This window comes from Sphaeramia orbicularis, chromosome 7 (assembly GCF_902148855.1).
Source record: "Sphaeramia orbicularis chromosome 7, fSphaOr1.1, whole genome shotgun sequence".
NCBI lineage: Eukaryota > Metazoa > Chordata > Actinopteri > Kurtiformes > Apogonidae > Sphaeramia > Sphaeramia orbicularis.
The window spans coordinates 36,599,066-36,620,840 of record NC_043963.1 but is presented as its reverse complement, the minus strand read 5'-3'; the positions used below and the strand labels follow the sequence as shown (position 1 = coordinate 36,620,840).

The following is a 21,775-nucleotide window of genomic DNA, read 5'->3' as shown; positions in this document are numbered from 1 at the left end:
CATCTCCCGTGACGTTCAGCTCACCCGCCTGTCACGAGCGTGAGTCCGATAGCTTCATTAAATCCGTTGGAGACTTTTCTAGAACCAGTTGAGCCACAGCGTGTTTCAGACCGGGACGACAGCTCCCCCGTCAGAGAGGACCCACAACAGGCAGGAGTCAGTATCCACCCACGGTTTATTCATTTTAACACACGAAGTCTAACCGCGGCCAATTGTAGAGCGGAAAATTACACTTACTTGAAGGAAACAAAGTTATAGAATGAATAGTATTCAGCAATAAAAATGGCTGAACACTTAAGGACAGCCTGTATTGATTATGATTGTGGAGGTCATAATAAGTGACAACAGGCTCCTTAAGTGGATTAAAAGAATAAAATACTTGAAAACATTTACTTTACAGAATTATACACACAGACGTTTAGACAAATATTTCAAAGTAAAGATGCTAACTTGATGAACTGTACAAATAAAATAAAATAATACATTCCATTATAAACTAGTATGGCTCACAGAATATTGATTTGTAAAAAGACAAGGTGACTTCGTGTATGATTTTGATTTTCTAATTATTTACACTCAAAGTCATTATTTCCGAGTCAGAAACCTAATTTTACCATTCATCATTATCTGAGGAAAGTTCTGTTTAGTGTGTAAGATGTCAGACTGGTGCTGATTAATTGGCCATAGAAATTAATCAGTTTATCAATTAAAAATGATGAAAAAGATGAGAATGTATTGTGAAATTTAGCTTTGTGTGTGTGATATTTTCAAAGAAAAAAGCTAGTAAACATATAGTTATATTTGCACTCAAAATTGGTTACTAATACTTTACCTTAAATGACATTGCTTATGTTCATAAAATATAATTCCTAGGATCGTAGGAAAATAGCTAACATCTGTGTTTTTAAGAGTGCTCTAAAACTACTGCACCACTTGACATGAAAGTAGATGAAACGGTAGGGTGTCAGTCAAGGACAAACTCCTTACATTGTGGAGAAGGATTAGAGTTGTTTTCATTTTAACACAGGAGATTGGTTTGGACATGCCATTTGTTACATTTCAGCATAATAGCACACCTACATGAGATTCCTTACGTATTTATTATATTTTCTAAACCTTTAAAACCAGTTGTGCATGAATTACATACTGCTTCCTGAAACATAATTTGCAAACACTGGGTACTACACTGGCATAGTATCACACAATGCAATGCAGAAGTGACAACAATAAAACAAACCTAACCTAAGTGATAGATTAGGTACAAATTAATATTCAATTAACAGACTGTAGAGTTACATATTACACATTCCAATAATTCATCAGCTGGATTGTCCATTGTTGTTTCATATTCAACAGTGAACAACATAAGCACTAAATCATGAAATCAGAAATGATATATTTTTTCTTCTTCCAACTTATGTCTTCTATTTTGCATGCCATTTTTGTCTCGATACATCTGTTATGATATTTTTGTCTTTTGGTTTTGTCTTTTATGGTTTGATCATCTTTCAGCTTTTTAAAGTATTTTTGTTTTGTGTTTTTATGTAGAGCTGTACAATATATCGTTTTCAACCTGGGTACCTGACACACACTGCGTGCAGCGATCCACCAATCACAATCATTCTTAATCAGTTTGCCAAAGCAGACCACACCCCTGCATATGGAGTGAGTCGCTGGTAACAACATTAAAAAATGAGCGACGAACCAGAGAAAATCACTGAAAACAAAGATTTGGTGCCAAAAAGGAAAGCAACGTCAGTTATCTGGAATTATTTCAGCTAGAAGAAGGATGATAATGAAACACATATTCTGTGGCGCCAGTGCCGTCCACCTGTCACCACAACAGGAGGAAACCCAACTAATTTGTTTGATCTATTTATTGTGTGTTGATGTGGTATGGCTGTGTTTGTGGAGCGGTGGCTGCATTTTGTGTTTTGAATTTCCCCTAGAGGATGAATAAAGTAAATCTATCTATCTATCTATCTATCTATCTATCTATCTATCTATCTATCTATCTATCTATCTATCTATCTATCTATCTATCTATCTATCTATCTATCTATCTATCTATCTATCTATCTAATCATTTTTGTTGGCACCACACAGCTATTATATCCTCCTGAGTAGTTTTTCATATTGCAATATACATCGCAGGGTTAAAAAAAAATTGCAATGCCAGTTTTTTCCAATATAGTGCAGACCTATTTTTATGTCATTTTCATCTTGTGTCTTTTATGTTTATCTTAAAAATATGTTTAACCATCTGGCTTCTACAACTTTCACTTGGCACCAAAAATCAACCTTTAAAGCTGTAAGATGTAATAATTTCACATTCATCATCATAGTTGTGGACAGATATCATAATAGTATTTTTGGCCATATTGTAGGGGTTTTCTTTGAGGGTCAGAGCTCTCAAGCAGCAGAAAATGACATGGAAATTGACAGACACTTTAAAGGTAAATGGGAATGATATCACTGATTTGGAGATATATAAAATGGCCTGACAGGACAAGAGAAGAGAGAGGATAAGATGCAACGTCACCAGTGTAAGGTTTGGCACGTACCAATGGAGCAATAGAACAATAGCCAAAGAAAAGAAAAGAGGGAGGCATCATTAGATTAGTGGGCAACTCCTGATGGCTGGGCCACAGATGACAAAAAGAAAAGCTTGCATAACAAGGCAGAGAAGTAAGGACACAAATCTGTTATAAGGCAGATGGCTTCAGATAGAAGGGTTTAATTGGTGGGCTAAGTATAGGTTTGTTTTTCCAACTTGTGCTGGCCATTTTTCTGTCCAAGACCAGACACTCAAAACATGAGTAGGATTTAGGTTGGTTGGTGGCACAGTGGAGACAAAACACACTTTGGAGGATGATGACAGATGGGAGTTTCTGTTGGACGAAAATAATATTTTAATGAGGCTAAAATATCACTGCTGTCTTGATTTTTAGCCAGACCAAATTCTTTTGGAGCATAGGAGAACAATCATGTGATTCAAGAGATCTGACACTAAACAAATGTTTTTTAAGTTCAACAAAATTGTGAACTATTAAAGGTTTTGTTCATTAAGTATAAGGGTTAATGGACTAAACCATTATGCAAGGTTTAAGCAAATAGTACTGCACCTGCAGCTTGGTACCTTCAGTAGGGCATGGGCCAAGAATGAACCCCCTGAATTTTGGAGTAGTTCCATAAAAAGGAGGCAACACTAGAAGTGGTTTTCATTTAACCTTAAAATAATCTACCAACCAAATGGTGCCAACTGATAATTAAGGAAGTTGAAAGAGTTTAAACTCTGGTACTCTGGAGCTTTCACTTCTCACAGTGGCAAATAATAGATTAGAGGGAAGAAATGAAAATGTTGTGCTTTTTTTGACAACTGCTTGTATGGTGAATAAGTTGAAAAAAATGTTAGTGGTCGGGGCTTCACGGGGTTAAAGCATAAAATGCAGATGTATATAAAGGAATTAGATGTTCATCAAGGACAGGGATAAAATACAGTATACATCAAAACAAGCAAAGCAAAAAAAAAACAAAAACAACTTACGCACAGTTGTTAATATTCAAAATAAGCAATGCAATAATCAATAGCCGGAAAAAACATCAGAAAAAAAAGTTTGGTTTTTCATTGTAGAAAATTGCCCTTTACTATGTGATGATGCCACAATGAACAATGAATTAGCTTTCAGTTACAGTCAATATACAGTATGCTAGCAGTTACTAAAACTAACCAGTCACTAACTGACAAAAACATAGGAAAACATAGGTGGTTTATTTGTAGTTTCATAACGTTGTGGAATGAGAGGAGGATTTGACCGAAACCAAACTCTTTACCTCCTCTAATCTTTCCATCGTAGAAAAATAAACTGTATTCAGTGTTAAATTAAAATGTAACGGGCAATGTTTCTTCAGCTCTATTGGTTTCCTTCAAATATTCCATCCAGACCTTAAATCTGCAGAGAGCACTAGCCTCTTGAATTGATATTTAATAATAATAAAAAAAAAAGGACATGAGTGAATTTTAAATCACCTCTTGGAAGAATGTGCGATTGCCTGCAGTGCTGCTACTCTGTTTGACAGATACTCAGCCATGATTCCGATGCTTTAACTTGATCTTAAAATGTAATTTCCCTCTTCACTGTGATTTACTAGTTTGCCTACTGGCCTGATGCCATTCATAAAAATGGTCTTCCTTACTTTTGAAACTTTGGTATGGCTTTAGATAACACAGTAATAAGGAGAACAGTGAATAAAGTTGTTTTATCATATTTTTAGTGTAACTCCTTGGTGTAAACAGGCATATACTGTACGCCATAAGTGAACCTCTTGAACAGTAAATGCTGCTAAGTTTCTCTGAAAAAAATTGGCCTCAAAACAACATTTATCTTCATTTGATGTATTCGAATCATATAAAACAATTCTTTCAAGCTCTCTTTTCTCTCTGTGATTATAACATAGTGCTTAGTCCCTCGTTTTTTTTTATTTTTCATTGTTATACATCTGTCTTCTGCATTTATAAATTTTTTTCTCTCAAGGTATTATTATTGTATTATTTCCAGAGGTGTCAAAAGTATTCCCTTTCATTAATCAGGTAGAAGTATAGATACTAGGGTTTAAAAAGACTTCTGTAGAAGTTGAAATATCAACTCAAGCTTTTTACTCAAGTAAAAGTGTAAAAGTACTGGTTTCAAAACTACTTAAAGTATAAAAGTAAATGTAAGGAGAGAAAAATGCCATTAGGACAAAAGCTTAGGCTGTGCCACAGGGGCCTTTAGTGCACTACCCCACCTCCCCAAAAAACATGTTTCTAAAGGCCATAATGACTCTAATGTTATATTAAAATGTTACTGTTGAAACATTTGGGTGCACTAGTCTACCTGTTTCAGCCGCATATATACCCATTGAAAATGAACGCATTTAGTTCAATGCAGATGTATTAAAGAACCATATACAGTACAGGCCAAAAGTTTGGACACACCTTCTCATTCTTCGCATTTTCTTTATTTTCATGACTATTTACATTGTAGATTCTCACTGAAGGCATCAAAACTATGAATGAACACATGTGGAATTATGTACTTAACAAAAAAGTGTGAAATAACTGAAAACATCTCTTATATTCTAGTTTCTTCAAAGTAGCCACCCTTAGCTCTGATGACTGCCTTGCACACCCTTGGCATTCTCTTGATGAGCATCAAGAGGTAGTCACCTGAAATGGTTTTCACTTCATAGCTGTGCCTTGTCAGGGTTACTTAGTGGAATTTCTTACCTTATTGATGGGGTTGGGACCATCAGTTGTGTTGTGCAGAAGTCAGGTTGATGCATAGCTGACAGCCCTATTGGACAACTGTTAGAATGCATATTATGGCGAGAACCAATCAGCTAAGTAAAGACAAACGAGTGGCCATCATTACTTTAAGAAATGAAGGTCAGTCAGTCTAGAAAATTTCCAAAACTTTGAATGTGTCCCCAAGTGCAGTCGCAAAAACCATCAAGCGCTCCAACGAAACTGGCTCACATGAGGACCGCCCCAGGAAAGGAAGACCAAGAGTCACCTCTGATGCTGAAGATAAATTCATCTGAGTCACCAGCCTCAGAAATCGCAAATTAACAGCAGCTCAGATTAGAGACCAGACGAATACCACACAGAGCTCTAGCAGCAGACACATCTCTACAACAACTGTTAAGAGGAGACTGCGTGAATCAGGCCTTCATGGTCAAATAGCTGCTAGGAAACCACTGCTCAGGAGAGGCAACAAACAGAAGAGATTTATTTGGGCCAAGAAACCCAAGGAATGGACATTAGACCAGTGGAAATCTGTGCTTTGGTCTGATGAGTCCAAATTTGAGATCTTTGGATCCAACCGCCGTGTCTGTGCGACGCAGAAAAGGTGAACGGATGGATGCTACATGCCTGGTTCCCACCGTGAAGCATGGAGGGGGAGGTGTGATGGTGTGGGGGTGCTTTGCTGGTGACGCTGTTGGGGATTTATTCAAGATTGAAGGCAACCTGAATCAGCATGGCTACCACAGCATCCTGAAGTGACATGCCATTCCATCCGGTTTGCGTTTAGTTGGACCATCATTTATGTTTCAACAGGACAATGACCCCAAACACACCTCCAGGCTGTGTGAGGGATATTTGACCAAGAAGGAGAGTGATAGAGTGCTGCGCCAGATGACCTGGCCTTCACAGTCACCGGACCTGAACCCAATCGAGATGGTTTGGGGTGAGCTGGACCGCGGAGTGAAGGCAAAAGGGCCAACAAGTGCTAAGCATCTCTGGGAACTTCTTCAAGACTGTTAGGAAACCATTTCAGGTGACTACCTCTTGAAGCTCATCAAGAGAATGGCAAGAGTGTGCAAAGCAGTCATCAGAGCTAAGGGTGGCTACTTTGAAGAAACTAGAATATAAGATATGTTTTCAGTTATTTCACACTTTTTTGTTAAGTACATAATTCCACATGTGTTCATTCATAGTTTTGATGCCTTCAGTGAGAATCTACAATGTAAATAGTCATGAAAATAAAGAAAATGCAAAGAATGAGAAGGTGTGTCCAAACTTTTGGCCTGTACTGTATGTGCGCTACTGAGCATTAACATGTGTTTCATGGAGCGGAAGATATGATGACTATTTAAATAAAAATATTGGAATGGTGCAAAAAGTCAGGTGCGATAGGTTATGTACAAAACAACAGGGTGTCGGAATGATATATGTTTATACTTCTCACCCAACCACAATCAAATTCACTCTATCCGGATGGAGCGATTTATCTGGATAGATTTTTTTTTTTTATTTGAGCGATGACAAATTGGAATGAAAACAAGCCAAAATGAAATGGAAGTAATGAGGTTATTTTTAAAATGTAAGGAGTTGAAAGTACAGATAATTGTGTGAAAATGTAAGGAGTAGAAGTAAAAAGTCGGCTGAAAAATAATTACTCCAGTAAAGTATGAATAACCAAAATGTCTACTTTCTGTTGAATGTTTTTATGAATATGTCTATGATGTACTGCTGTATTATCTTGCTGGTTTATATTGTATTCATGTTGATCTCATTGCAGCTGTTTGTGAAGGATAGTAAAGTATATCTTATTTCTGTGTCTGCACCACACCCTCTGTCCACCCTGTGAGTTACTGTTAAACACAAAATCCAACCTCACATAGCAGTAATATTATTGCAACACTATGTTACGCCTCAGCTTTACAGTGTGACACCATTCTGGTTAATAGAGAGACAAGACTGTCATAACGTTAAGCAGATCCAGAGTCCACAGTGACTCAGTGGACCCTGAATAATGGAACAACCCAGAGGCTATTATGACCACAGCCACAGGGGCTCTGCTGGGATATGACCATATGATTATATTTTCTGACTCACAGCTGGATGTCCTACATTCATGTAAAACACATTTGATGTAATACCTCAAGAAATGTTATAACCCCCCAGACAGGCATTAATTGAGTGTCATGTGGTTACAACATTCTCCTCCTGACAATCTGATCAGCTGTACTGCAAAAATGGGTGTCTAAAGACAAGGTAAAAATACTAAATCTGAGGAAAAGGTACTCAAAACAAGTGAAATATCTGTCCATGCAACAAGATAACTTCACTTGACAAGATTTCTTGAATTAAGGTTAAATTTAGAAATAAATATGTCTACAGATGTATGAACACTTAGAATAAGAAATTAACTCCTAAAACAAGATTAATTATCTAACACTTCTAAATCTAAGTTTGTTTTTTTTTCTTGGTAAGAACCAAATAACTTGCAGTGTGCCTGTAGACCCAGTTGAATGTCTTTGACTTTTCTGACTTTTTTTACTGTCTATAATCTGTGTAAAAGCAGACTTTATATCTGCTGTAATTAACTTGTTCTTGGTGAGATCACCAGAGATTAGATGTCCCTAAAGCTGATGAACCTCAGAAAGAACAAAAACATTAAAAAGAACAAATGTCCTGCACTGATTTACCCTGTAACGTCAAAAATATCATATTTGGTACATGAGTTTTGATCATTTGCTACATGATCAGTGTGATATTTTTTTTCTTGAGAAATGTGATGTATACAATTAGATACATGCAATAGATGGATAATCCACCAGGTGGGAGGAATTCGTTCACCAGAGGCCTTTACAGTGACACTACAAGACTGTCATTAAATGTGGAAGGAGGCAGAGCTTCGCCAATTTTGAAAAGGAATTATCAATTTGTTAGACCTGTTTTTGTTATATTATGTTTTTCTTTGTTCAAAAATAATATTTGAGCATTGAGACCCGATGTCTCAAATAAGATACAAAATTGAAACTCATACACAAAAAACAATTTTTGGGTTGATCAGAAGGACCAAGGTAGGTTCCAGTTTCAAAGAACTGGAATTTTCTGTCAGTGATTTGATGGTTCCAGCTTTACAGGGTTAATAGGAATAGGTATCTGTTGTGAATTTTCATTACTAGCTATTTCAGAAGACCATGTATTATACTAGCAGTTCTGTCAGGTAACTTATGTGTGAGTACTAAGTCACTGCTCTGTCAGTCAGTCATGGTCATCCACATGTTGCCTCCTTCACAGGCTGTTCCAGCACTGGAAGAGACACAGAGACACTGTTTTGTCCTAGTACCTGAGCTGCGTTGGACTGGTCACTGACCCTGTGCAGCAGACACCAATCTAAGATGACACATTATTGGATTGAACAGGTAGCCATTTACACCTATTTCCTCAAAAATTGCTCACTGACGCCACTTGCTTACTCACACTCTATCACTCATAATCAACGATGGTACGTCACTTCTGGCTGGCAATGGCTGCTCCCCATAAGCTCTGCCCCCATGCGTAATTCACATAATAAAAAGGTCCAATGTGGTGTATTCATAGCAATTTTTTACTGAATTTGTGCCTCTCTTGCTTATAAATAATACACAAAGCACAATTAATGTCGCAAGCATGACTAGTACAGATACCCTTTAAACTGAATCTAAAAAACATGACTATAATATGTATATTTTTGTGACAGGATGGGAACAGTGTTGTGTGATGTTGGCTAAGCTCCTCAAGCAGGACGATCCAAAGTCTATGGACCCTGACAGTCAGGGCCAACTGTCACATCAGCAAATCCTAAATTTACCCGACAACCAAAAATAGAAGGGGACTGATGATTGGTGACTCAGTAATCTCAGTGTATTTGGCAATAACTGCATACTGAATGGAGATTTATAATTTATATAAAGGCCTTGTGTCAGCAAGGAAGAAGAAACTGATCGGAATGTTTTATTGAGACCATAATCAAAAATCACTTGTATTTATGCAATATCTAGGATTAAGTTGTTTTGAATTAAGCTCAGGTAACTACTTGGACTGACTCCAGTAATACTTAGGCTGACCTTATTATCATTTATCTGCAGTTGATGCTTCAGTTTGTTTGTTTGTTTTTTAAGCGACATCAAATCTTGCATCAGCAAATATTAGATATTTTGTAATTTGAGTGTACATCTGTTATCTTATATTTTGTGAGGTTCACAGCACTGCAGCATGTGAAAAAGCCAGTGAAGCAGGGTTTTTTGTTTTGTTTTTACAGCTGCAGCAATGTTTTCATACATAAATTTTACCAACTCACCAAAATAAATGGAAAAAGTTGTACCACTCGAATTTAGCTAGTTCACATTATCCACCTAAGAACCATAATTAAAACAAATAATGGCAACTCTGATACATAATGCAGCCATGTGCAGACTAAATCATCATATTATTTACCAATGAAAATATACAAAATATTGGTAAGTTATTACATCTCAAATATTCCACTAAGTAATTATAGGACTGGTCTGTGTTTTTGACATGAAGCTGTTAAATGTAAAATGCTGGATTAACAACATCAAGACATTATTTCTATATTTTTCATGAACCAAACTCATTCTGCATTCTTCTCTATTACATAAACAATAGGAACCACAAGAGGAAAACCAAAACAAAATGCCTAAATATTAAAAGTTAGAGCTGGTGGACAGTATGTGTATATACTTGTGTTTATGTACATGCTGTACGTGTAGGTATACATGTCGATGGCCAGAATACAAAACCTCCTATCTGAAAAAATCACTTTTTTCCGGAAACAAAAAAAAAAACGTGGATCCTGGAGGATTCTGTTGGGTTTCTGTAAATTGGCTTAGAGTCTGGTTTTGACCAACTGAAGTGTCATGAGATAACTTTTGTTATGATTTGGCATTATATAAATAAAATTTGATTGCTTGATTGATGGTTGAGTTTTATTATAGTATGGTCTTTGTTGTTGTTGTCAGGTGACCTTCATGTCATAAGAAAGAGCAGGATTATCTTGCAGATAGACTGAAAATGTGGAGTCATCCTTGTTCTCACCATTTAACCCTTTCATACATAAAAGTCACTACAGTGGACAGTTCTTCTCCAGTTGTTCTCTTGTATATTCATGGGTTTTGTTGTTTTAGTTCTATATCAGCCGACACAGTGGACACTTACACACCATCTCATACCCTGACATTCATACCATTACTGTAACTGTGCTGTTCTTGATAAACCTGATCTGCAGTGACATGTTTTAGTGTAAATCAATTGTTATTTGTTAGACAAGAAGGTTTTTTTTTGCATATTATCTCGATGAAGTGAGGAATTACTAGCATTAGAATATGTTAAAATGTGAGAAGACATCAGATTAGAAGCATTAATAATGTTTTTATTTCATTGTTTTCGTATCCCTCTCTGATATTGGGTTTTAAACACAGAAACAGAAATTAAATGCATGGATATTTTTGTAACTCCACAGAAAAAAAAAAAAAAAAACTCGATTGTAATGTTTTTTTCATGCCTGAGGAGGAATAAAAATACTGAAGAAAAAAATCTTGACTAAGGTTCTCACAATTCATGCATGAAAGGGTTAATGTGAAGACTCAAAATCTAAACATTTGCAGATAGGAGGTTCTGTTTTTGGCCATCGATGTGTATAAGAATTGGGGAGGCCATGGGGGGGGGGTTTGCAGCTGCCCTTTAAATTTGATGGTTGTTTTGTTTTTGTTTTCCTTTTGTCTTTTTTTCCCACTTTGTTTTTTCCTTTTTGTAAATGACTGAAAATATGATAAAAGCAATAAAAACTTAAATGACAAAAAAGTTAGAAATACAAAAAAAATAAAATAAAATAAAAATAAAAATAAAAAAAAAAAAAATATATATATATATATATATATATATATATATATATATATATATATATATATATATATATATATATATAATTAAAAGCAAGTGCACAGTGTGGAGTACTACTATATTGGTATTTAATTGGAAAGTTCCAGTTTTAGGTAAACAACATGCTGTTACAGTGATCAACAATTACATAAGTGGCATTTATTATGGAGGATGATAGACAGCTTAATTTGCATCATAACTAAATGAGTAGGTGTTTACTGGATGGCATGTAGGCTGCACTTGTGTGTGTGTGTGTATTTAGTGTGTGGACTATTACCACCATAGCGATTAATCACGACCGAAGCATGATTCACAGCAAAAACACACTAAACCATCATTTGTCAGCCAATCATGTCATCTCAGTGACGAACTTCCTGGTCACATTTTGTGGTCGGTCCCAGTGGCCCTTTGAATGGATAGACTACATTTGTTCCGAACAGAGTCAACAGGGAAGGAGCGAGGACACGGCACGGAAGACACACGGCCCTAAAAATGAGAAGAAAGAGCCGATTATCTGCCCGGAGAAAGATGACACACAGCTAAGGCGGTAGCAGCAGATAAGAAGAAGAAGAGGAAGGAGAAGAAGAAGAAGGAGAGGAGTGAGTCCAAGTGCTGTTTACTTTGTGTTCCGCCTAAACCCAAGGACGCAGGCTACGTGGAAGACAAACACAGGCGAGACTGGGGACGAGGTGGTGGGTCTGCTGAGGACCAGGGAAGGGCTGTCGGGAATCTAAGCAGATATGGAGTATTATGGGATACGTTTGGATACCATGTCCTGACCACAAAAGACCAGTTATCCGCGGATAAAGTGCAGCAGCTCGTCATGAATCCAGGCCTGTTTCAGACGGAGCCCAGTGCTGTGTAATCCGGCCATAAAGTCCTGACAGACAGGCAGAGCTCCGGTAAAGGGTGAGGCTGCTCTGGAACGCCATCATCTATCAGTATTATATCCGAGCCTACACCAATGTAGCCACATCGCTGAAATTTCCCCCTTTTTTTTTGCGTCTGTGGAGAATGACTCAGTTTGCATATCGCCGAGCTGCAGCTGTGGTACCGTGTGTTCAGCTTTTCTCCTATTTTTCTGTTCGACAGGACGCTTTACACGAAATTGAAGGAATTTATGGGATCACAAGGTAAACTCTTAATCTGCACAAGTGTCACGTTTGTGTTTTCATGTGGCTGTCATTGGGCTTTCATGTTTTCCGCGTGTGACGGGGATTTAGTTTCCTTTGTTTACAGTCTGAATTTCTGAACAGCTGATACGTCCTCAGCAATGCCGCGATACTGGCTGCTGTAGATTTGTTTGACGTGATGCATCCTCTGCAAATAGCAGCCACTGTGGAGATATTACATTCACTCTGTCATGGGCAGAAAGACTGCTAATAAAAATAGAAACGGGTGTCCTACCGTTGTTTTCATTTGCTTTGGCTCAGCTTTTGGGCCATGCTGAAAGTAAATAAAGCCACCACAGCCAAATGGAACGAAACACTCTTGAAGCCATTTTTGTTTGAATAAAACATAGGCCCACTATCATCCCACAACTGCATCTAAAAAAGCAACACATGTATGCTGGTGTGTAGCCTTAAGTGGCAACTTGAGGAACCAGATGTGTGTTTTGTTCATAGTTTCAGTATAATTTGTGCTCATCTGAATGCCCTTGTACAAACTCTGTAATTTGCTGATGACTTTTCTGTACATTTCTGTGCAGTTTCCTCTGATGAGATGAGTGTGCGTGCTGGCCAGGGCAGTGATGAGGTGCTGGTTTCACAGGCGGTGTGGGATTACCTGGCTGCAGCTGGGCGGCCCTGGCTCATTGACTTCCAGCACAAGCAGGGGATGAGTGCTGGTATCATTAGAAGAGGAGAGAGGGGGGGCTGCTGCGCTGTGAGGCTGCAGCCGGTGGAAGGCTCCAGGAACGCTGGAGCTGGGGTGATGGATGGACCCATCTCCAGTGAGACACGAAAAGCCTTCATTGACTTATGCCGCTGTGCCCGCAAAGAAATGAGCAAACAGGAGGGGGGACCCAAGAGAAAGAGGACTCTGCTGCCCTGTGTTGGAGTCCTGGAGCCAAATGGTGAAGGGAGCCTGCTTCCCCCACCTCCTCCACAGCCTCGGCGCTCCCAGAGGCAGCAGCAGAGGTTCAGGAAACCTGCTGATGAGGAGGCCTGTGCCATGCTCCATGAGGTAGCTCAAAGGAAGGACATGGACCCTAGCATGGCCTCCCACAGCGAGGCGGAGGACAACAGCTCCTGTTCAATCTGCATGGGGGACATAGTGGAGAAGACTACACTGGAAAGGTGTGGCCACTCTTTCTGCCGCTCTTGCCTGGATCAGGCCTTCAAGGTGAAGAAAGCATGTCCTGTGTGTCGGCTAGTGTACGGTCAGCTCATTGGGAACCAGCCAGCCAATGGTACTATGATTGTAGAGAGAGATCCAGATATGGAGCTTCCTGGGCATGAAGGCTATGGATGCATCTGCATCATCTACAGCTTCCCTCCTGGTCTCCAGGCAGTAAGTACACTGTTTCTTGACTGTATTTGACACTTATCATGACTCTGTCTATTGATTTGAGCTGCAAATGATTTCCTCTATTAAGTTGTTTGGATGGGAGAGGCTGTTGGTGCGAACCGGCAGCCACATTTCTGTCAGTCTGCCCCAGGGCCGCTGTGGCTACAGATGTAGCTTAACACCAGTGTGTGATGGTGGAGTGAATGAATAATGGATTTAATGCTTTGAGTGCTCAGAAAAGTGCTATATAAATCCAAATTATTATTTGTTTTTTTTATTTGATAAAATGTCAGAGAATAGTGACAAATGTCAAGTTGAGTTTCCCAAAGCCCAAGATGATGTCTGCAAACATCTTGTTTAATCCACAACCAAGAAATATTCTGTTTTCTTTTATAGAGGAGAAAAAATATTTAACTTTAACAAACAAGAAATAGATGGTTTGCCTTTTTTTGGACTACAGAGAGTGAAGGCCAATAGAGCCATCCCACATACAACTACTCTGACTAATGTTTGGAATAAAAAGACTTGTAGAGACAGTGTGAAATGGGCTCTAGTGTTAGTGGTATATCCTAGATCACTCAGTATTGGGCTAATAAAACTACTAATTTAAATAAGTACACTCAGTTGGTATCTAAATCAAATCAATAACAAAGATGTAGTTCAATGACATGGTGAAGATTGTGGGATCATGGGAGTTTTGACATTCACCATTAACGTAAAACCTATCAGATGTCACTCAGGCAGAAGCACTTATTCATATTACGTATTAAATGAGATATGATGATATTGACGGGCGGCCAGGTGAAGGGCACTGTTATGGATTATTCTGAATTTGACCATCATTGGAAACCTTTGATATATTATGAATACATTAAGTCAACAGCATATTTAATAGATTTTGTTGTTATTTTAGTATGGACATGTTGCATAATAGAGAACACCAATATGGAGTTAAACCCTGTACTTGTAACGGGCCTTATGTTTTAGTTGAATGATTTCTTCAAACTGAGTCTTTTGGGGGGTTTAGTTTTGGCATATGAGATGAGGTTCTCTTTTTTTCTATCTCTTCAATAAACAGAAATTGATTGATCGTAGTTAAAGACAATAAGAAAAGAACAGAAAACACAGATGAAGGTTTGTATCAGAACTGTCCATAAAACTACTGTAAAGCACTTCTGTGTTTTTCAGTGTGGGTTGTTGGTTACTGATAACAGACCCATTTTAGAAATATTTTAACTCCCTGGTGTACTGTGTGTCCAGCTCCATATTTGGTTGATTGTCCTTTCCCTGTACTGAGTTCCTGCCTGGTTCACATGCTGTAAATATTGCATGAGCTCTATGTAACGCACACAGGCTTCTGTTAAAAATGAGAAATCAAGCTGTGATCAAATCATCAGGTTATTATTCTTCTTGACAAAGACACATCTACAACAAAAGGATACATTATACAACTGTTTTTGCAGGATGAGTGGTATTCCCCACAGAAAACTGACATTTAGCCTATGTGTAAAATCAATGGAGTTCACCTGTAGTAGAAAATACACAGCTTAAAGAAAGAACAAGACAACCTTGCTCAAGTACATTCCCTGTGTTTATCTTTATTTGATCTAATTAGGAACATTGCACATTAAGTAACATGAGGTCTATCTTGTAAACATACCAGGTTTAGCTATACATGTTTAGATATGTTGTTATGTAATATAAAACATTAAAAGATTTACAGGTATAGACAAAATGGAGCAGTGTACCCATACATCACATTAAAAATATTAAAACAAAGCCTCTAAAAAGATACATAAGCACATGAACAAAAGCTCAATTATTACAAAAATAAGAAAACTGATTACAGGAGCATGCTTGATTGGCTTGTAACCACTAAAGTATAGATTTGGAAAGAGTTAAAAATGTGATGTTCCGTAGTGCTGTGGGTGTTAGAGCTGCAACAATTAATCGATTAGCTGTCAACTATTGAATCGATTGACAACACTGGTTTGGTATTTTGGTCAGTTTGAGTGTTTTTCTAAAAAACATCAACATTCTTTGATTCCAGGCTTGTAAAACTTAATATTTTCAGTTGTTTTTACTTGTCTGTTAAAGTAAACTGAATCTCTTTGGGTTGTTGATCAAACATGACATTTAACCTCCTGAGACCCAATAATGCATTTTTGTCTTCTGTAGGGGACAAATGTTTGACAGTTTGACTTAAAAAATGCTGTCCATTGCAAAGGACATTCCATTAAAAAATAAATGAATTAAAATAATGTAAAAAATGTATCTGAAAAAACTGTTGCAGTTTCCAATCAACACAATTGTTTAATGTAAAAATTTTCACTTTCTTGGGTCTCAGGAGGTTAAAGGACTCATCCCAGGCTTTGGGGAAATGCTTATCAGGACTGCAGTGATTTTGGAACATTACTTGATGCTTAGTTGTCATACAAATTATTGCAAAATAAAAGATTTAATTTTATTTTGCTTTTTCATTTTTATCCCACTAGTATAGTGTAAGCCTTAAAAGAGCCTTTCAAGAGACATTTAATTTATTGCAATTGGACACTGGAACATAAAGTATAAAAACAATATAAACTTTAGGAACTATAAAAATCATATTTCTGCTTGAGAAACAAAATGACAGATTTGACACTTAATAACTTACTGTTCTAACTCTGGGGACCTGATGATGGCAGGCACTAAAAAAGGTTAAGCGACATGACAGCATTAGTGGTAGAAAATGGCATTTCAGTGTGACATTTCTGTTTCATTCAACTGTTATTATATAGCTGAATGGAGATGATTACACAGAAAAATCAGCTGAAATAATTGCAATAATCTAGTAATTGTGGCAGCCCTAGAACTGATTTACATTTTTCAGTTTTCTCTCATTTCCTGACCAAACAACTGATTGATTAATCAAGAAAAATAGCTGAGATTAAACAACATCGAAAGCATTTGTTATTTGCAGGTGTAGTGAGTGTAGTGCTCCAGGTAAATAAGGCAAAACTGCCCAAAGGCATGTGGGGAGTACAGCTGTATTAATATTTCATTCATATTTCTATTCTTTTGTCATGACTCCTTTTCTTTTTTACAGCCAGAACACCCAAACCCTGGTGTTCGATACCCAGGAACAGACCGTGTGGCCTACCTCCCTGATAGCCCTGAGGGGAACCGCGTGCTGGGTCTGCTGCGCCGGGCCTTTGAACAGCGCCTTATCTTCACCATCGGTACCTCCATGACTACGGGCATGCAAAACGTCATCACCTGGAATGACATTCACCACAAGACCTCAATATGGGGTGGGCCTCGCTGGTATGTGCAGAAAACGCTCTGTAAAGACAGACATAATTCATTTCTGACAAGGAAAAATCTATCTGCTGATGTCCTTAGCTCGATGGCAGTGTTGGTGTGTGAGCTCATACAGGTGCAGTGATGGTGTTTTTTATTTCTCTTGACAGTTTTGGCTACCCAGACCCCACTTACCTGGTGCGAGTGACAGAGGAGCTCAGAGAGAAAGGGATCACAGCTGACTGACAGCATGAAAATGACAGTCTCTTCCAGGACTTTGTAGGACTTTTTTGAGTGTCCTTGCTGAGGACGTGAGTCGGCTCCAGGTTGTTTGCTGAGACTGCCCATCCCTCAAAGGACGGCTGAAGACAAGCAGATGCTCATCAAATGCTGCAGCAGAGCCCACATCACTCCATTAGTTGTTCCTCTGTTTGTTAATTTTCCTCCAGAGTTCAGCTTAAACCCAGTGCTTCATATGGAAGAAAATGCTTGGAGTGCAGAGCATTCTTGTATAACACAATCCTCTACCTGTCCCTGTTTGCAATAGGACAGAAGTCTGATGTTCTTATTTAGGAGCATCTTTGTGTGTTGGTATAAAAGGTACTTTAATATTATTTAGGAAATCTACGTTTAAATGTTAACTGAATATTTATTTTGTGATTCTGGGGAGTTCTTCTTCATTTCTTACAAGCACACATGGTTTGTTTTCTAGCCCCAGAAATGTTTTTGAGTAAGTCTCTAATTTCATTGTTACTAATTATTTGTCGTAAGGGTTATATGGCAGATTAGCACTGCTTCAATAGAATGAATTAATTTTCTAAAGTTATTGCAATCTAAAGCACTCACAGGCACTTTGGTTACGGAGGCTGTTTTTCACTGAGGTAACAGTATTGGTTTTTGCTTCCTCTGCGGGGAAGAGTGCTCGGGACAAACAGGTTTGTGTAGCTGTGAACTACCAGTTTTTTAGCTACAAGTTGATGTCAGTTGCTTGGAACTATTAATTTCCCTCATTTTTACTTAAACAGCAAGAATGTCTAACAATGGGCCTCATGCAGAAACATTCTCTTAAATTTCTTTTATATTTTCTCTAATTTGTTTGCTAAGGGAAAATATAAGAAGAACCAACTCCGGATGCACCAAATGCTCTTTCCGTCCAAATCTGCTCTTACCCAGGTTTGCTGAATGTTGAATTTCAGTTGATTGTAAATGGAAGGCTGTGGCTGATCAGCATATGTGACACCCACTAAACATCTTAAAAGGACAGGTGTTGTGCCATGTCAAACAGCTGACTCTGGGTCAGCAATTTTAGCGATGCCATCAAAAAAGGGCAGAAAGAAACTTTAGTAGCAGCAAAATCAAAATACTTTCTAATCAAGTCAAACAAAGGAAATATGTCTTCTTTCAGAGTGTCAGTACTGGCAACGCATCGACACATAGGGAATGTGAACATCATCAGAGGGATGCACAGTGACAAATCAAAAGAGCGTGATTTGATATAAAAATAAGTTCTGACAGATGATCTATAGTTTTGCAGGTAAAAGTTCTAATGAAGGGATCCAGTGAGATCCTGTCAGATTCTCTTGGAGAGGAAAAACTATGGTACTCCATCTTGCAGTGAAAAAAATAATTGAGTGTAGGCGATAAACAGACTAACACATATGAACTACATCTTCATCAGAGTCTGAACGGAGACCGTTTGACTTCGTATTATGCTCAGAATTAAAACCAGAGCATAGCAAGACCTCCTCGGCCTGAAAAAATGCTGAAATTGTAGTGCAGATTCTTTCCTTGACTTGCAGTTTTACTATACCTTTCGTTGACATAAAGCATTAGTGATGGGAATTCCCGCTCTTTTGGCTCGGATGCACTCACACACACACACACACACACACACACACACACACACACACATACACACACCACCACACATTTTGACTTACAACATGCTGCTTTAACAGAAAAAAGAGCCAGTTCCTGTCATTCCCTTCAAAGAGCTGAATCGTTCACGACTGACCCATCACTAAAAAGCATACTCCTCCTCGGCTTTTCCCAGTGGTTTCAGGTGAGCGATCCAGATGGATCGGAGTCCCAAACCTGTTTACTGACATGGTCTCGTCCTGGTCTGATTTGCTGAGCCAGGACTCTATCAACACCAAAAGACAAGATTCTCTTATTTCTCAAAATCCACACCTAACAGACTGATGGGCCGCACACAGTGGAGCGCCCACTCCTGTACAAATGTTATGTTGTTTGACATTTGACCTTGGAAATGTAGGTCTCAAAATAGGTCCAGGTCACCCTTTCCGAACTTGTCCAAGCTCTATACATGATGTATGTATGGTAAAAAATTCAAGGTTCCAGCTGTTTTTGTTTTTGTTTTTTTTTTTTATCAGAGTTGGAGTGTTTACAAGATGTGTGTCACAGATGAACATGATGACAACAATACCCCTGTGGGCAGGCTGAGGGGATAAAAAAAATGTATTAACAGCAAAATGGAAGGCCATAGTTTTTTCTCCTTTCCAAGAAAATCTGACAGGATTTATTGGATGCCATGGGCTACCATGAAAAAAAAAACACATCTGAGCGATAAGTTAAAGTGAAAAATATTTATTTCTGCTGTGCCCCAAAGATGTCTGATGATTATTTATTTTTGTTTTTATTATTGTGTCCAGTGAGACACTCCACTTCAAATGACGCATAAGATATTTTCCAACCAGCAATTTAATAATCAATTATTGAAATTCCATCATAACATAACATAACGCTCTGAATTCAGTTGTATTATGGGTTTCTGTGTTCCTAAAATTAAGTAAATAGTTCCTGGGCTCTTATGTTTTCTCTTATCTTGGTAAAAGTGCACTTGACCACATGTAAAATTTTATCTAACCTGGAGTAAGAGCAAAAATAAGAAAGCATTGGTGAATCCCACAAATCTATGGGTACTAACAAAATTAGAGAATGTGTAGGATACGGACAAGAATAAGAGGAAATTTTTTTGTTTTTTGCACAAGGCCCAATGTCTCATTGCAGCACCGTTTATTATTGCATTAGGACTTTCCCTTGGGTTCTTTTTGCCATACTTCACTCCCGTTATTTCAAGATGTCTCCCAGGTGTTGAGCCCATTACCTCAGTTGTCAGTAATGTGCTCATCTAATTACCAGATTTATGACGATGTCAAACATAAAGGGCATATAGACCACTTATACCAAAACAAAGGCACAAAAGCTCTTTAAATATCTATGCCTCTGTCCCTGTCCAACTGGGAGATTTGCCTGCTAATGTTCTCATTTAGAATGAGGTTACTGTTGTAAATTTGTTTATATAAATAGATCATCTATGACACAGGGAAAACAAGGAAAAAAACTCAAAAGAAAATGTTGCAGGAACAATTGGTCTGACTTGGGAAGGGGTGGGGTATTGATCTAATTTCTTGTGCCTTTCTTATATTCACTTTTGATTAAACAAAAATCAAGCATGATGTTTGGGCATATTTCAGCATTATTTGCTAGGTGAAGCGCATTATGTTTGTAGCTAAACTATCTGGCTTTAAGTAAAAATACTATAAAGTTCATGGAAATATATATACAAATGTGTAATAAATTAGCTTCTCTCTCTCCTTCATAAACATTGTCGTAGTCCAAATGCTGAAAAAAAAAAACAAACTCAAAATTGATAAAGCTGTATGTGTGAAAGTGCTTTGCTAGGTGCAGTAATCTGCTTGGCTAGTGGTTAATTTGTCATGACTTTGATTGGTCATATATACATTGAGTATTATTTATTTTATTTAATTTTATTTTTTTTTTAACCCCCCTTTGTATTTTAGTTAAGGGACCAACTGAAATATTTTTGGGACATAGGTTTGTAGCTTACAAAAGCTACTGTGCAAACATTTCTATGCATTACACGACTGAGGAGGAGCCAGGTTAATGAAAAGTTGGGAGAGATTTCACACTTCAAACTGATTGTTAAGGAAAAGTTGGAGGTTTGCTTTTCCAATTGTGTTGATTCGTACTTTGTTGATATTCAAGATAATGTGCTTTACATTTTAATACTTGAATAAAAAAATTATGTTTGGGTTCGTGTTGGATATTCAATATAGGCCATAAATAAACCAGGTGCATCTTCAGCAACTTAATATAACGTCTGTAAAGTTTCCCTTTGGAATGACTGGGGATTGTGCTTTCTAATTAAGATGTAACCTCAACTATGTTCTGGAATGGAAAGAAATTACACCACATAAAATACAGAATTCTAATTATTATTATTATTATTAAATGGACCTACTGCTATCTAGTGGACAATGATAAGACAACAATGAACAGAGTCAGGGAAACAAATCCAAGTTAATCCAGAGTTAGTAAGTAAAATAAGTTAAAAATAAAATAAAAAAAGCTTCAATCATTGTCATTTATGAAGACACTTTAGAGGGGAAATCTGTCATTTTTAGCATATCACAATCCAGGATATAGGTATGAGTGTTCCTTCATTTACAGATGTTACTGATGTAAAGAACTTTTGCAGGGTCATCACTAATGTCTGTATTTTTGTACAAAGTAGCGAAACAACAGCAGACTGGTGGTATGTAGCTGTAGGGCTGCAACTATCACTTTCACTGTCAATCTTATGATTTTGCTGATGAATTGTTTTAAAAAATTGTTTACCTATGTTTCCCCAAAACCCACGAGGTCATCCTCAATTGTATTAGTACATGTAGATACCCAGTATACTGTCATGGATGAGGAGTTTATAAAAAAAACCCAACCTCTAAATAA

At 37.7% G+C, this 21,775-nt stretch overlaps 1 protein-coding gene across 4 annotated transcripts; it reads left to right on the top strand.

Moving 5' to 3' along the window:
- The first annotated feature begins 70 nt into the window (after nt 1-70).
- Nucleotides 71-21,081, top strand: dtx3 (deltex E3 ubiquitin ligase 3). 4 transcript variants are annotated; one of them, XM_030138714.1, is made up of 5 exons: nt 71-156; nt 8,573-8,697; nt 12,924-13,726; nt 16,809-17,026; nt 17,173-21,081. In XM_030138714.1, the coding sequence occupies exons 3-5, from the start codon at nt 12,938-12,940 to the stop codon at nt 17,246-17,248; spliced, it is 1,083 nt and encodes a 360-aa protein (XP_029994574.1). In that variant the 5' UTR covers nt 71-156; nt 8,573-8,697; nt 12,924-12,937; the 3' UTR covers nt 17,249-21,081. The 4 variants fall into 4 exon arrangements, with proteins under 4 accessions (XP_029994574.1, XP_029994575.1, XP_029994573.1 ...); XM_030138713.1 differs by lacking the exons at nt 71-156; nt 8,573-8,697 and adding exons at nt 11,489-12,124; nt 12,308-12,348; XM_030138715.1 differs by lacking the exons at nt 71-156; nt 8,573-8,697 and adding an exon at nt 11,488-12,124.
- The last annotated feature ends 694 nt before the right edge of the window (nt 21,082-21,775 follow it).